Genomic DNA, 15,251 nt, shown 5'->3' with positions numbered 1-15,251 from the left:
AGCAACAGTTGCTCCCATTCTCTTTGAGTGATAGCCGCGCTCCTCACACCTGCCACGGACGTACATACACTGTATCAAAGTAGGCGATGTCAGTAAGACACGCTAGCGGACACATTAACCCCCATCGAATGCCGCTGTCCCGGTGAATGGCACCAAAACACGTCGCGTATAATCCCGGTGTCTTCTTCCTGTCGGCAAATCGGCTCAAGGTTGCCAAGTCGGACATTAGGTAACGGCGTGTTTCCGGCGCGTAACTCTGTGTGCGTGCGTGTGGACTAGTGGCCCCGGATCGCTTATTCATGTGACCCTGTTCAGGCACACGGTCGCCTATTTAAGGCATTGCTTCACTTGCACTCTCGACGCCACACCGCTCCTCACCGGTAAAGAAATAACATCGGCAACGACATGGCGTCCGCTGGCCGACAAGCGTTTGTGCTGCTTATGTTCATTATTCTCTTCTGCGTAGCAGGTAAGATTTGGAGAATTTCCAACATGAAAAATGCCTTGAAAGGAATGAAGTCTTTATTTCGTACGCTGAGCTTTAGGTTTACCTCATTTGATATTACATCGTTAGCAGCCTTCCAATAACTTCATTCTGTCAGTGTTTGAAGATCGGTGAATATTTGAACGATTGCTAACTTTATTGCGGGTAATTTTTCTGAAGTTGATGAAAGCTCAAATATCTTAAGTGACGTTCTTAAAAGCACGTTTTAAGCTTTTAGAGGTAATAATTACCCTGGTGGTGCCAACATATCCCTGATTTGTCGTTTTTACTCAACAAGATAACAACCACCACTATAAGAATTCTGACAACAGATCTATGGTTCACGCAGCTTACGCTTTAAACCTTCCACAACACGGGTGCTGTTTTTTCTCGCGTCAGACTTGAGATCATGTATTTGTAACTCGAGAGCTGCAAACGGAACATGGTGCCCTGCCTAATGGCATGACAGTTCTCAAAAGGACTGTTTCGCAAAGATGTCACGAAAACGTTGTGACTTTATAACGTGTTTGTCGTTTGTTTTCACAGCTCTGCGATACGCGCCGTCATTCCTGAGAGGCCAGACTTAATTTCTCTGGGCTTTCGGGGTGTAATCTTGTTTAACAGAATTTGCAACTACGAACCGCTTGTATTGCAGGCTCAGGTCTTGCGGCAACTAGTCAAGCGTATTTAAAACGGTGTTTCTTATTATTCAACGTGTGCGCTGGCAGTACAATGCATGATGGGTGAAGAAAATAAAAAGGCACGCTCTGGCTGACATCTTTCTAGCCCGCATATTTGCTTTAAATGGGATAGCAGTTACCAGGAGAACGACGTTAGCGACTCTGTAGGTGTTTATTGCACCCTGCTACTACTTCCGTAACGAACATTGCAGTCCTTCCTGTCAATCACTCCGCGTGACCTGCCACAAATTGCCGGGAAGAAAAAGGAATAAGGGAATTAGGCAAAACAGGTACATTTGGCGGACTTACAGTAAAGTCAATTCAAAAGGACCAAACAGTTTATCTACTTACACACCGCTTTTGCTATTAAAGAGCACATCCAGAACGCCAAAAAATTATGCTTTACCATGTATTAAAGCATTTCTTACTTTCTCAGGAACGCGAGTGGACATCACACGGTTTCGCAGTCTAGCTGCAAAACCAAAACGTAAGATATCTTGAGTGCCCGACCTAACAATAAATTTAGAGTAGAAATAACCATTCTAGCTTCTAATCACGTAGACTACTGTAGAAATAAAACTGTTCGGAGAGGTTTCGACTTCTACTTCAGCCCTATCGGTTATTCCGGTGACGACAATCAGTCAGCGTGACTCTTTAGGGTTTGAAGAGAATCAGGAAGCGGTGATTCATGCCAGGTCATAAAAAGGAGCATTGGAACTGAAGTGCTGGTATACTGCCTCTCCTAATTGTTAACGCGAACGCCTTAAATGACCTATTCTGCGAAAACGATTAACTCAGTAGTAACTGTACAGTAACTCAATAAAAAACATGCGTGATCTGGTAATATTTAAAGGCCAACTTAAATTTCCGACAACGTAAAAATAATGTGACCTAATAGTATACATAAAAAGAGTGCGAAATGCAAAATACTGCGTCTCTAAAATGAACGCGGGCGACGCCAACGGCTCAGAAGTTGGGCGTTTTCGGAACCGAAACTGAATAGGAAAGGCGGCCATTACACGCGACCGGATGTGACGTACGTGATTGACCGGAAGCTGCCGCGTAAGTTCTCCGAGGAAGGCTTTTTAGCAGCGGGGTTTAAATAATAAACTTCAGAGCAGCCGAATACTAATTAGAGGCTAAATAAAGAATGATTTCACGCCACATTAAGCTATTTTACAAGCCACGTAAGGTCATTCGCAGGTGCCTCACGGGCCCTGATAACTCAAGCGGTGAAGAATAAACAAGGGCGTCGATTTACGTTTTCACGTTTCCGAAATGTGTGAGGCTGCAGAATTGCAAGAATGCTTCACGGTCGATGAAAGCCCCAGAAATTGCACTAGGACGGAACAGTAGGTGGAAACAATGTAGAAACACGTTCACAGTAAATTTTTGGAATGGAATATAAAAATCACAAAAACTATTCACTTTGTTTTGAAACTTTTTTACGCTGCCAGAAAATAGGCACAGCCTGAGCAGACTTCACGGCACAGCTTTATAATATTGGTGGGAAAATGGAAATATTCAAAGCTCTTGTGGGCTAACCAAGCTGCTATCTGCAGCTTGTTTTTGTGACTCCTTCTCGGTCAACGAATGAGCAAATAAAAGTGTACCTTAAGTCATAGAGCAATGAACAGAAATTTGAATACAATGGTTTCTGCGCTACTCTCTATCTTATTCCGCTGTAACCTCATGTCCTCAAATGACATTGTTTTAAAATAGTTAATACGGCCATCACTTGCACAACTGGTTAAACGAAAAAATATTTATTTATTTGCTATTTATGTAAGTATAATAAAATAACAACTAATAATTACAAATACATCGACAGATTAAACGCATTGGTCACCATGACATGTCTACTGCGCATATTTGGTTATCTTCGCAGGCTCCCAAGATTGCGGGACAAGTCAGGTATCCCTGCTACAGTCGGCCTCTGAAAGAATCGTCGGAGGACGCGAGGCACTTTACAGGGAATTCCCATGGCAGGTAGGATGTTGGCATGACGCCGTCATACTTTCCTGCATTCTCCCGAATCGTGAAGATTTCGGAATACTTTTTCTGTGCGGGCCTAACTGTCAAATATAAACGGCTCACACAGAGGGCTTCTGGCACCATTTTGTGCAAACATAAAATGAACCTGTTCCGCGGTACGAAGCCTGGAACAGCTGTAATAGCACCTGCACGAATAAATAACGGGGCTTTGCTTTAGTACAATCCGTGTTATTGTAAACAAATTTCTGCATCATCTCTGTTCCGGAAGTTATTAAGCACAGCCAAGTGAGCAAATAGGCGGACACAGGATAAATTTCAATATACCCAGTAGGCAGTTTTTAGAATGGTCACCAAATACAACATTTTTCTATCGGCTATTGCAAGGTGTGACCAAAAACCAGTATTGAGAAAAAGGACCAGAATTTCACTTGATTCTTTCATGCTCAGCCAGGATTCTTCCTAAAACAATAGAGAGCGAGCTGACAGCGGTGAATGCCCTACTTTGGGTAATTGGTTAATTTTCTTTTCTTTTAAAGGGGGTCTCGTTCGGCACCGATGTTCCTCGTGTCTCGCTAATATGGCATCGCGTTTTGTGGAGTCGTTCACAGATATTTGCTGCGCAAGCAGCGGCACGAGCCAAAATATAGGTGACGCACATGTTTAGGCTGGGGCTGTATTAAAATATTTGTATACTATGCGGGCATGCCGGAAATGCCCCCTTCCTGAAGTATTCGCATAGCGACATTCTTTACACCATTCGATACGGCTATAAATCCTCTATGAATGTAAATACCGGCGTTTTAAAAGCGTAGGCATACAGCATTTCTCTTAATTTAAATCATATTATCGAACATCAAAATCCTTAATCCATTTTACACAGATTCTCTGAGATTCTGCGATACGTGGGTTATCATCTGGAAATTCTTCCAGAAAGCACATCGTCAATCTCGTTTTTAGGAACATAATGGCTGCATATGCCACAGACCTGAAAGTGTATGTGTTCTTTTTACCACTCCACTCGTGTATCTCCGGAAATGATTTGGCTGCCAAAATAACCTACACCGCCGAACTTCGCAAAACGGTAAACATAACATTATTTTACACAAACCGCAAGCCACACATCAGACAACAACTTTGTAAAACGTGGCAAACATAGTGGAGTGAACAGATAGGCACCCAAGTATACGTAATAAAGCCCATTTAGAACGACACACTACTGACTCACACAATAGACGCACTGAAGTTACCTTAGCGAGGTTACGGATAGGCCGCACACATGCAACACACTCGAACCTGCGTAATGGATCTCGAAAACATCTGTGTAGCAGGTGTGGTAAGGGCCCGTCCCTAATACACATCCTCATTGATTCCAGGAACTTGAAACTACACGACTCAACCACTTCAGAGAACTTTACAAACAACATGTTCCATTACATCACTCTACTTTATATAAGATGATGGCATGTTTTCTGTTAAACGCAGGTTTAAGTATTTGTCAGATTCACTTTTTACACCTCATCTAATTTACCCGTAGCCTTGCTCCTGGTTCTATACACCAGTTCTGTTGTCGGTCTTTTGAGCACTTTTGCTCTTTATCCTGGCCATGTACACCAGGCATATTTATTTTAAACACTATTTGATCAATGGTTTATTCCAGTGTGCACTAGTTTCTAGTTTGGATACCTCGCTCCTTGTCCTTTGATGGCGGTGCGCCAGAAAAAGCAAAATATCGTCATCACCACGCCTAGAAATATAGAACCATGAAGTAAAATTTTATCCTGTGATTGGAAACATAAATCACAAGTATTTTATTTATGACGAAACTTGCCGCGAATAAGCTCTTCAGGGGAAAATTTCTTGCCAACTTCGTGCATTTCCGCGCCACAGTTTTTAGCGACCTTCGAAGGAATTAGCAGTATTTCTTTGACCTACAATTTTATAGAGTGCCTGAAAAGCATTATGTTTTTTCACAAATAAGCAGGAAGCGTCGGTCTTTAAAGTGAAGTGACTATATTTCAATCGCTATATTTGAATGACTATATTGAAACGAGAAAAGATTTCTCTTTTTATGAGCTTCTAGGTAATTCTATAAGAAAGCGCCCTGGGATTTTAGCGTTGCCAATCCTTAAGGTCTTAAGAATAAAGCAGTTCTGACCTGCAGGGTTGTTGAAATGATTTGGCAACTCACAAAGCCTCATTCAGTTCCCAAAAGACGTTGTTTTTTACCGAAAAAAATTTTATACAAAGACAATCGGAAGTTTACCGCAACCCTATATATTTCAGCAGTCTCAAAACAGGTTGTGCTAACTTCAGGTTAGAATTTGAGTGGCGCGGTCAAGCTGATCTACAGGCACTGGTACAATCGCAGAGTAATACTTTTTCGTGTTAACTTGGTCGGCGGCCGGCACTCACTACAAACAAATTTCGGTGACATTACTAAACCGGGACGAAAACTTGGGTATTGAATAGACACGGCCACATACATTTTTCTTGAATAATCGTTTGAAGCTTGCTGTAACACTGGTGTCGCTGTCACGTCGAAAAAGCACTTTTTTGATAAAACCGCCATTTATTTGGTCTTCATGGCATAGTGCATTCAGAGAGAAAACAGCCAATTCATCCATTTAAAAAGGAAAGGGTATCGAACGGTAGCTGGCTGAAGCGACTGCATTCCTGTCTGTCCACCTACGCAAGTGGTTGCTCCCCAAGTGGTTGCTCATGATGATCTTCTGGTGGTGCTTTTCTATCTTTCTGTTACCATTACCGTAGGTATCTCTGCGGGTGGGCAGGAAACATTTGTGTGGTGCAACCCTTATAACTCCACGCTGGGTGCTGAGTGCAGCCCACTGTTTGAGGAGGTGAGTCTCTCTTGTATTTGGCAACTGTTTCTCCGGGCTTGCCCACACAAATAAGTGTCTGCAATAGCCTGAAGTATCACGTGAGTCGAAGACAACTGTTACGTTCAAAAAACTTGCAAAAGCGCTCTTGCTAATCTTTACAGTAACTGCCATGAATTTGTATCCTGCTCTTTGTTTTATGTTCTGTTCCTTGGTGTTTCTTTAACGGGAAAAATTTCATGCTGTTCTTTGAGTGGGCTTGGAAGTGGCTTGAACTGCACGATTTTAATCGTGTCCACTGAAACATTGTGTTTTTTTTTTTCAAATGCTGCGTAGCAATGCAAAACATAAAGAACTCAGTCCTAAACCGGTGTCAGGTAGTTGCCTTTGCCCTCACCTACCCTGGCAGCAGTGTGTATTTTCTTGTTGTATTTTTAATGTGCTATGACTGCAAGCATTTTCTATCAGAATGAAATTGAACTGAATTGAATTAAAGACATTTTTAGGTGAAGCGGTATATGGATAGGCGAAAGCGGTCCTATGAGCGCAAGAAAGTTTCCCTTCGCTTCCCGATAAGCATGCGTAAAAAGCCACATTCGAGAGGAGTCGGATCTAGCCGAGACGTGTGTGTGTGTATGTGGGGGTGGGTATCTCCCTCGTATCAGAGTTGGTGCGAAGGGAGCTACTGTGTGATGCAGAGATCAAGCGATTTCCTTCAATTTGACAATGACATCGGTTATGCATGGGTGTACGGGTATGTGTGCATGTACATAGTTAATTTTTATAACATATGCTGGATTGAAGAAAGGTTGCTTTTCTTGAAGTCACTGCTTTCTCTTCAGGCCAAATCTACAAACCATGATAACTCACTATTGGAGGTCTGTACACAAGTTTGATATAAAACATTGTTGTTGCTTTCTTCTTTTGTTAATTGGCTGTGACAGCTTTCGTATTACCTGAACATTTCTTTAAACACTTGTTGAATTGGTCGAAGGGAAGGTTTTCTATTTTGTTTTGAAAATTGCTATGATTATTATTAGGGCTCACTAATTCGTTCATTGACCCCAAATATCTTGCAGGTGCAATGCCACTGTGTTCTGATATTAATTTCCATTCGCAGTAGGCAACCCGGTGATTTCAGCGTCGACGCCGGTGTGCACAAGCTCAGCCTCGACAACGCTCAAAAACAAATAAGACAGGTAAGTTCACGGATCTCACGTTCTATCATTATTACGCCAGAACTTGCGCAGGTTGTACGAAAAGTTTTGTCTTCCTGAATAACGACATGCGCTATAACGCGCTGAATCAGAGAAAAATAGTGCAAGGGCAAGTGAAAGTATCCCATCATGTCAGGCAGCTTATACGACGGGATTGTTAATTGACCCGGGGTTCGAGTGCGCTACATTCAGATATGAGACGGGAATTGTCATTCACGCTGTCGTGTCGTCTTGTGCGATCATTACACAAGCAATGCTTTCATTTTAGGGTGTAGAGAAATTCGCCCACAAGGGATTTCGTCTATGGACGTTCAGGAACGACATAGGCCTTCTGAAGGTGGACTCCCCTTTCGACATCGCCGGGTCAGAGGGCTATATCGGCACCATATGCCTTCCCCCAAAAGGCTACAAGGTCACCGGAGATATCGTTATATCCGGCTGGGGAACCACGAGAGAAGGTAAGATTGTACAGACGGCAAATCAGCTGCAGAAGCAAAATTTGTGTGAGCAGCAAGAGTAATAACTTACGAGTGGTAATTATGATGTGGTCAATGCTACATGGAACACATAGTTTTTAGGTCTGAGCGAGAGATTTAGACGCATTCGTGAACGAATTGTGCAATTTTAAACATTACGCCGACGCATTTAGGCATTTAAACGAGTTGATGTGTTTTGACCACGTGAGACTGCCTTCAAACCACACGCCAAAGTGTGCTTTGTTCATGACTTGCTCTATTACCATACCATCAGTGCAGAGTTTCCCTTGTATATTCCAGTTGCGTGGTTTGAATAAATATAGGTGGCTTTTTTTCTGGGACCTGCAGCTTGTTTTGCAACAACCTCTTCGTGAACTCTTTTAAGTACTCATTAGCCACCGATTCAAGTTCTGTTATATCATATCAATAAAATAAAAAGTTTGTATCATCTGCGTGCATAACACCTTTCAGGGGATCGTGGTTCACCTACAATATCATTCATTTAGATGACACACAGAAAAGGACCTGAATTCGATTCTTGAGGCACACCTCGTTGAATACTCAGTAATGAGGACGAAGCTGCCCCTAGCTGGACATACTGGTTTCAATTTTCAATACCTTGTATTCCATATTTGCTAGCTTCATTAGGAAAATTTTATGTTGTCGAATCGAAGACTATCTCGAAGTCAAGAAATCATCAATCGTATAATTTCGTTGAACAGGTTCGATTATTTTGTTTTCAATCTTTACGAGGGCCTGTTCCGAGAATTTTTAACTGATGGAGATATTTTTGCATCTAGGCATGTAGATATGTATATTTACTTATCATGATCGCCTTGCGTTGCAATTAACATCGTTGGCAGGTTTTTAGCATACATTAGCAAATTTTTCTACCGTTACTCGAATTACAACTACCTCTCTATTCAAGCAATTTTTTTTGAATAAGTCAACAAGAACGACACCTGAAGCGTCGCACACAGCTTTGTCTATCTTTACTACGTAGCGCACATAACCGGCAAAAAGCGCACACAACCGAAGAAATGCTGCGTTCAGGTCGATAACGCTGAAACCGAAAAGCGGAAGTGAACTACTGTAGACTCTCGATAAACGGAACTTCAAGGGACCAGAAAAATTAGTTCCGTTTAACAGGAGTTCCGTTTACTGAGATAGATGTGTAAAAGTGCACATTTGTGTGCGTACGCACTCTTCCTGCCATTTCACAGAACTCTAAGCACTAGAAGGTGAATGTAACTGATAGTTTTTTAGAAAGCAAGAAAACTAAAAAAAGGTTTAGTCACAGCATTCACAAAGTTTATTTGGCAACAATTAGTCGCTTTGTACTAAAGAATGCATGAATTATTTTTGTTTGAGTCCTTGAAACTGCGTCTTCACGGAGGGTAGAGGCCTCAACTTCGCGAGTATTACGAGCCACCGAATGTAGAATACGGCAACGCGGTAATGAAGCGCGAAGAGCACCACGATGACACAAACAAGGCAGAAGGAGCTGAGCCCTGTAACCTCAGCGTCTTGAATAGAGACAAAACGACTGGAACAAGAACTGCGTGTTGCATTCGTTGCGCTAACACGGCTGATCACTAATGAGACGAGGCTTATGAGGCCAACGAGGTGAAAAAAAATGGAGGAAGAAAAACAAAACAAAAACGAAACAGCCGCAAGCGTAAAAAGCTGATTCTCATGCCGATGGGTTTCACAAGAGTTCATTTCTAGTCCCGTTTACACGGTGGCGCGGAAATTTTAGTTCCGATTACCGATAGTTTTTTTACGTTATCTGAATAGAAAACCAACCAACTTACCGGCTACTGTTCCGTTTAAGCAGCAATTCCGTTTAAGCGATTTCCGTGTACCGAGATTCTACAGTATATAGCTTTCTTGTTTTTGGAAATGCTAGAATTAAGTAACGCTGTAAGCAGCCCCAGCTTCCCATCTTGCTTTCAATTTCCAATCTTGATTACCAGAGAGTTTGTTGCTGGGCGAGTTGGTGCATATTAAGTTAAGAAGGAACCAGCTGAACATTGAAAAGGAAGGACTAAGTGTTCACAAAGAAGTGACAGGGAAACTGCTGGGACACTCTAGCACTGTCCCTGTCACTTCTTTCTTATCACTTAGTCCTTTGTTTTCAATGTTCAGCTGGCTTCCTCTAAACCCGATTACCAATCAACCCCTATTGGCGGGGACATGTTCAAGTGGCGCCCCGCGGCTCTGACGCCAGCTCGCGCCGCTGTAATCTTCTACACTCCGCTTGTGAGGGGCAGCAGTGCCTGTGCTAGAAATCACCCGCTTTGATGCTTTCGTGCAATAAAAACCGCTTCAACAGTAATTCAGTTATTTTGCCAGCTTCTGACACCCTGATGAATTTAACGATGTATCCTTAACAAGTTTACAGCACAGGAGGAGAGAGAGAACAACTTTCTTCAGCGTACCGGTCAGATGATCGTGTGTAACTCGTGCTTTCTAGCTCATTTGCAGTTCGGTGCTCAGAGCTCCTCGACAAGTATTCAAAATGCGTAGATTTTCCTTAAGTATTTATGAGATGCCCTTATGAAGACTAAAGTCAATTGCTACGCACCAAGAAGCAGGCCCCTACGGGCTCCTTGCACAGCAGGAAATAAAACGGCAGTCTTCTATTTCTTTCGTCGTTATTCATTTGTATCAGCTGAATGTTTTTTTTTTTTCCTGTGCCAGACCCATTAATTTTCCGTCACCGTTATGAGCGTTTTAGTAGGATGTTTGTGGATGTTTCGAAGGCTCACAAAGTTCGTGTGGATATTTTCTTCCGGTCGTAAGGCATATAGTGCCTTCTTCACAAATTGGCTTTCACTATGTCTGCGTGCAAAAAGGTGCATATCCGCAGCGTGCGTTGTTTGTTCACATGAAAATGCAATGAAGAGGTTTGCTACACCACCGCGAAACGGCTCAGATCGTTGTTTAGGTACTCGAAGGTGGCTTTTGTGCTCCGAATGTTTATTGTAACCGCCGTTATCATAACGAGCTGTCTCTCAACCCGAACAGGTATGACATGATTACGCAGTTTAAGGCTTGATACTCGCTAACGAACGCAACAAATAGTATACACGCCGCTATCCAGTATAACAAGAATCGAAGCCGATAGATATGTCCAAGCAGCCCTTCAATGTTTTCCAGCCCTTTCAGGCGTAAAGAATAACTCCTGACCTACTCGGGAGGGCGTTCTAATAATTGGAAAATTACTCTTACTCCCTTGTCCGGGACTGAGGACGACGCCCCCTAACCTGGTGAATTTTACGGTTAAATAAGGTTTGCTCCCCCTTCTCCTTCTCTTGTTGAGTAAAGTTTTATTTTAACGCATATCGGAATATTGGGATGATATGGCTGTTGTAAATGTACCGAAATAATTCTCCAGGCGTGAATGAACATCGCAAGGCTGTATATTTACCGTTCACGTGACTCGTTTTGTCGAATAAGCCTGTATGCTGGTTAGAAGCTTGGTATTAAATCAACGAGCGCCTAAACACACGGTTTGTTATTCGGTACTCAACCTACAGTTTTGCACCACATAAGGCATGTCAGCATACTTTCATGCCATGACAACGTAAAGTGATGTGATGCAGTAATTGCGAGCATTCGGCAAGGTTGCAGAGACCGTTTTACCTTACACACGATTACCGGGAATCGTAGTATCTTGTGCCAGAGCCGACAGCTTCGAAGGCATGGAATTTGGTTTGTTCGTTCATTTTCACTGTTGCTGGTTGTTAGCAGCTGGCGGTTTCCTTAGTTCTAAAGACTGCAGAATACAGGAGCTGACGCATAGCTCCGACTCTTCACGCTCTGTACAGAACCCGCTTCGCAAGCAATGGGGCGGCACCGGCATTGGTTCTTCCGGAGCGATATCAAGAACTATAATTTAACTAACGCCTTTAGCTTGTGTAGGTGGTTTTAAGTCTTTTATTATGATAAAAAGTTACGCATACGTAAAAGCTGGTGCGGACAAGCATCAAAAGTCAACCTAGCGTAAGGAAATCACAGTGAGAGCGAGCCTCAGTGAAGCAGACGACAAATGGAAGAATTCCTAAGCCGCCATTACGGAGACACGCTTCGCAGCGCCTCCCGTGGTCGCGCTCACCGCCAATACCTCAGGAATATATTCGACGTCCTTAGGCCAAGTGTGTATCTTTGATATTTACTGCAGATTTTTCTGTGTTCGGAAAACCTCGCAGGTGGATTTGCATCGGACGTGCTGCAGGTAGTCTCCGTGCCCGCAATTGGGGACTCCATGTGCTACTACCGCTACTTCTCCTTCTGGTCCCTCTTCATCGGCGGCAACATCCACTACGACAGCATGTTCTGTGCCGGAGAGAGGCGCGGCGGAAAGGACTCTTGCCAGGTGCGTATTCGCGGAAGCATATTCAATATCGATTACTGGTTGCGAGCGCCCATAATATGTTTTCTGCAACATGTTATAGTGCAATTACTGCGGAACGAACGTAGAGGAGTCGCACAAAATCTCTACTAGAAAATATAGCAGAGTTCTAACCTTCAGCAAACAAACTACAGCTTAAGTGAATGTCTCTCACTGTAGGTTCAAACGAAAACCTCGTTTAACACATTCAGCGTCGTCTCTGCTGCTAAAAGGCGGCGCCGCACAAAGACGTGACCCGTGGACGTGACTAACATTAGTGCTTGCTACATGTTGCGATGTAGGCATATTAGAAAAGGCAATGCCGCTGTCTGCAAAACTACTGTTGCAATTTTCTCCCGGGTGGCATTTATGTGCGGAATAGTCCAGCTACTAAGGCGATCTTGATCTATGACCGTTTCAGTTAAGCTTGGGTCAATTCTAATAAAATCTTCAGCTGGGAGTCAGCGCTGGACCTGTCTGGCTCCTTCTTGTTGCCTCCGTGTCGACTGTTCGAACTGTAATATGTACAAAAACCACTACAAACTAGCCCAAATTTCAATTTCTTACAACGCAGGGTGACTCGGGAGGACCGGCTGTGCAGTACGTTGACGGCAGTGCTCTGCTTGTGGGCGTCGTGTCCTGGGGCGAAGGTTGCGCCCGCGCCGGAAAGCCAGGCGTGTACACTGAGGTCTCCTACTTCCTCGACTGGATCCGCGCACAAATGGACTCTTCTCCGGACAACGACGAAGCCCAAATGTCCACTACTACTGCGCGATCTGGCAGTGACGCGACATCGAGTGACCCTGGCCCCGCAGAGCCCAGGTCACGCCCATGGCAACAGTCTTCGTTATTGTGACGAACCTATTCGAACCAAACATTCCGTGCGCACGTGGCCTCCTAGCGGAGTTTTATGTTCGAAAATGGTGGTGTGTTTATTAGATAGCGGCGCTGTAAGCAAAGCGGCGGCGGTTCAACCGGTAGTTTTATCAATTCCACCCCTAACACCATCCACAATGTGAGTGCACTCTCACCGACCACGCACAGCTAGGTATGCACCATTCCTGCGCTTTTAAACTGCAAGTCGAAGTGAGTTGGTCACTGGGGCCCGTTGCGCTAAAACGGGGTTCCCACTACTGAAAAACGACCAGACGCCTGCGCGTATGCGTGCTTCCTACCCTTCTTGGGCAACAGCCTGATCGCTGAGTTGACCACACGATCGCCTACGGCTTGCCCCTTCAGAGACTTGATCCGCAGGGCTGTATTCTATTATTCGGCCTACTCGCATAACCCGTAGCTCCCCTTTAGGTGTAGTCTTCCCTATCGTAACAGCTGTATCCCGTAGATTATAAAGAAAAAATGATGACCATTTCTAACACCACTTAACGAATTCATGTTTTAATTTGTAGTAATAGAGAGGGCGCCGTTTTATATTTGCACCACTTACGGCGTTTATTACATTCTCATATATCAATAACATGAGTTTTTACGAAACCTCTACTAGGACATTCAGTGCCGTGCAGCCCCTAATGACTTCGCACATTATCATACGTATCGGGTTGCCGTGTACATTGTATGTCCCCTCAGGGGAGGGTTTGCACTCATTCTTTTGTACGTACGCGAGTGTGTTGCTTTTTCCTTTCCAGCAAAGAATCCAGCTATAACAGAAAAATCGGTAAGGAATCTCAACAGCGCTATAAGCATCCTTATGTATGTGCTTACATCCATCACAGGCGTCCGTGCAGCCACGTTCTGAGAAAGAGTGTCGGGAATCGCCGCTCATATTGTTGTGCTTCAACATATTGTCGTGCTTCAACATATTGTTGTGCTTCAACATAGCATCGGTTTTCTATTGTGATATATGCGAAAGTGCCATGGACAGTTGATGGAAGCAGCGCTGCTGCGTCGTTTGCGTTCTTCGGATCTAAACTATGCTCCCCATTCCGATTGCTTAAAGCAGCTTCAATAAAACAAAAAGCAAAATAAAAACCGATGGCTGTCGAACTCCCAACATTTGCATGGCTGCGCAAGTTTTGGGACTCCTGGATTTCTTTCTCTCCGCAAAGTTTAAAGCATGAACAGATAGATCCCGGTCTTGAAATCGGCGAAGTACTAGAGTCATTGCAAGTATGACGAACACACCTGCCATGTATCATCTTACATCTAGCGACAGTGGAACACGAAACACAATGGCCGTAATTTAGGTGAACAAGTCGTAAAAAACGTGAAATGTATGCCATTTTAGATGCAAGGCATCTCTTACACTAGGCCTGCTCCGCGTTGACCGGCGTAGTCCGCACTCCTCATTACGCATGCGCAAACTCTCTTCCGTTCTTCCATAGCCTCCTATATAACCTACTGTGCCTGCTCTATCGCTCCGGAACCCGTTGCAGCAGCCCGTTCACTGTGGGGGCGCCAAGTTCCCAGGTTTTTCGATGGCCATGCCGATGCGAACTACTGTTTCGGGCGGAGGTGAACTGAAACGCACCTCGGCGTCGTCTGCTATACGAAGGCGTCTTCCAGCTACAAAAGTCCGCAAAATGGCGAGCTTGAACTTCATGAGCCAGTATTAAAGACCAAAGCTTTATGGGTGGCGTCGCAAACGTACCAAACTGCGTTCAGTGTACTGTTTCCGCCTGCACCCTCGCCCTTTTGGGTTCGCTACGACAGTTTTCCAACAAAATGTATGCATGACCTAATGGCTGTCACTGCGATAAGAGCCAGTGAACTTTTCTCCCGCTGATAAGTGAAAAGTTGATAAGTGAAAATTAATGATTCTAGATTCGATGTTTAGTGATAATTGAGTCATACTAATTAAATTTTGTTTCAAGAAGTCCAAACAGTTGAGCTCCCTTTTTTTTTTACTTACGAGTCCATTAAGTCTTGTTCTGCAGCTAATACTTTTTAGGGCCCCAGAAAAGGTACGCGCCCACCCTCCTCCATCCCTTCCCTATTTCTCCGTCGCTGCTGCTCCAGGAAATGTCATCGCACATGTAGTAGATATATTGACAACGCAGTAATCGTCAATGCCTGGCTGCTATTCAAAGAATGACGACTTCAAGCTTTAGCTCAAGGCGATGCTCAGTATTTGAGAGTCCCTATATACGCTTAGGATAAACATTTAGCATGCACGTAGCTTGTTTCTCTCGCTACTTCTCCCTGGTACATT

General features: G+C 43.9%; 1 protein-coding gene across 1 annotated transcript; it reads left to right on the top strand.

Annotated features, from left to right (window-relative positions):
* The first annotated feature begins 332 nt into the window (after window positions 1–332).
* Window positions 333–14,085, top strand: LOC144180705 (trypsin-1-like). Its single transcript, XM_077708989.1, has 7 exons — window positions 333–469; window positions 3,053–3,153; window positions 5,929–6,017; window positions 7,117–7,195; window positions 7,482–7,671; window positions 11,904–12,070; window positions 12,660–14,085. The coding sequence occupies exons 1-7, from the start codon at window positions 406–408 to the stop codon at window positions 12,939–12,941; spliced, it is 972 nt and encodes a 323-aa protein (XP_077565115.1). The 5' UTR covers window positions 333–405; the 3' UTR covers window positions 12,942–14,085.
* Window positions 14,086–15,251: the final 1,166 nt, after the last annotated feature.

The sequence above is a fragment of the Haemaphysalis longicornis genome, unplaced genomic scaffold, assembly GCF_048455015.1.
Source record: "Haemaphysalis longicornis isolate Haplotype H1 unplaced genomic scaffold, Haemaphysalis longicornis Haplotype H1 scaffold_4, whole genome shotgun sequence".
In the NCBI taxonomy this organism is placed as follows: domain Eukaryota; kingdom Metazoa; phylum Arthropoda; class Arachnida; order Ixodida; family Ixodidae; genus Haemaphysalis; species Haemaphysalis longicornis.
The sequence above is the reverse complement of the archived record's forward strand: the minus strand, read 5'-3'. Positions and strand labels throughout refer to the sequence as shown.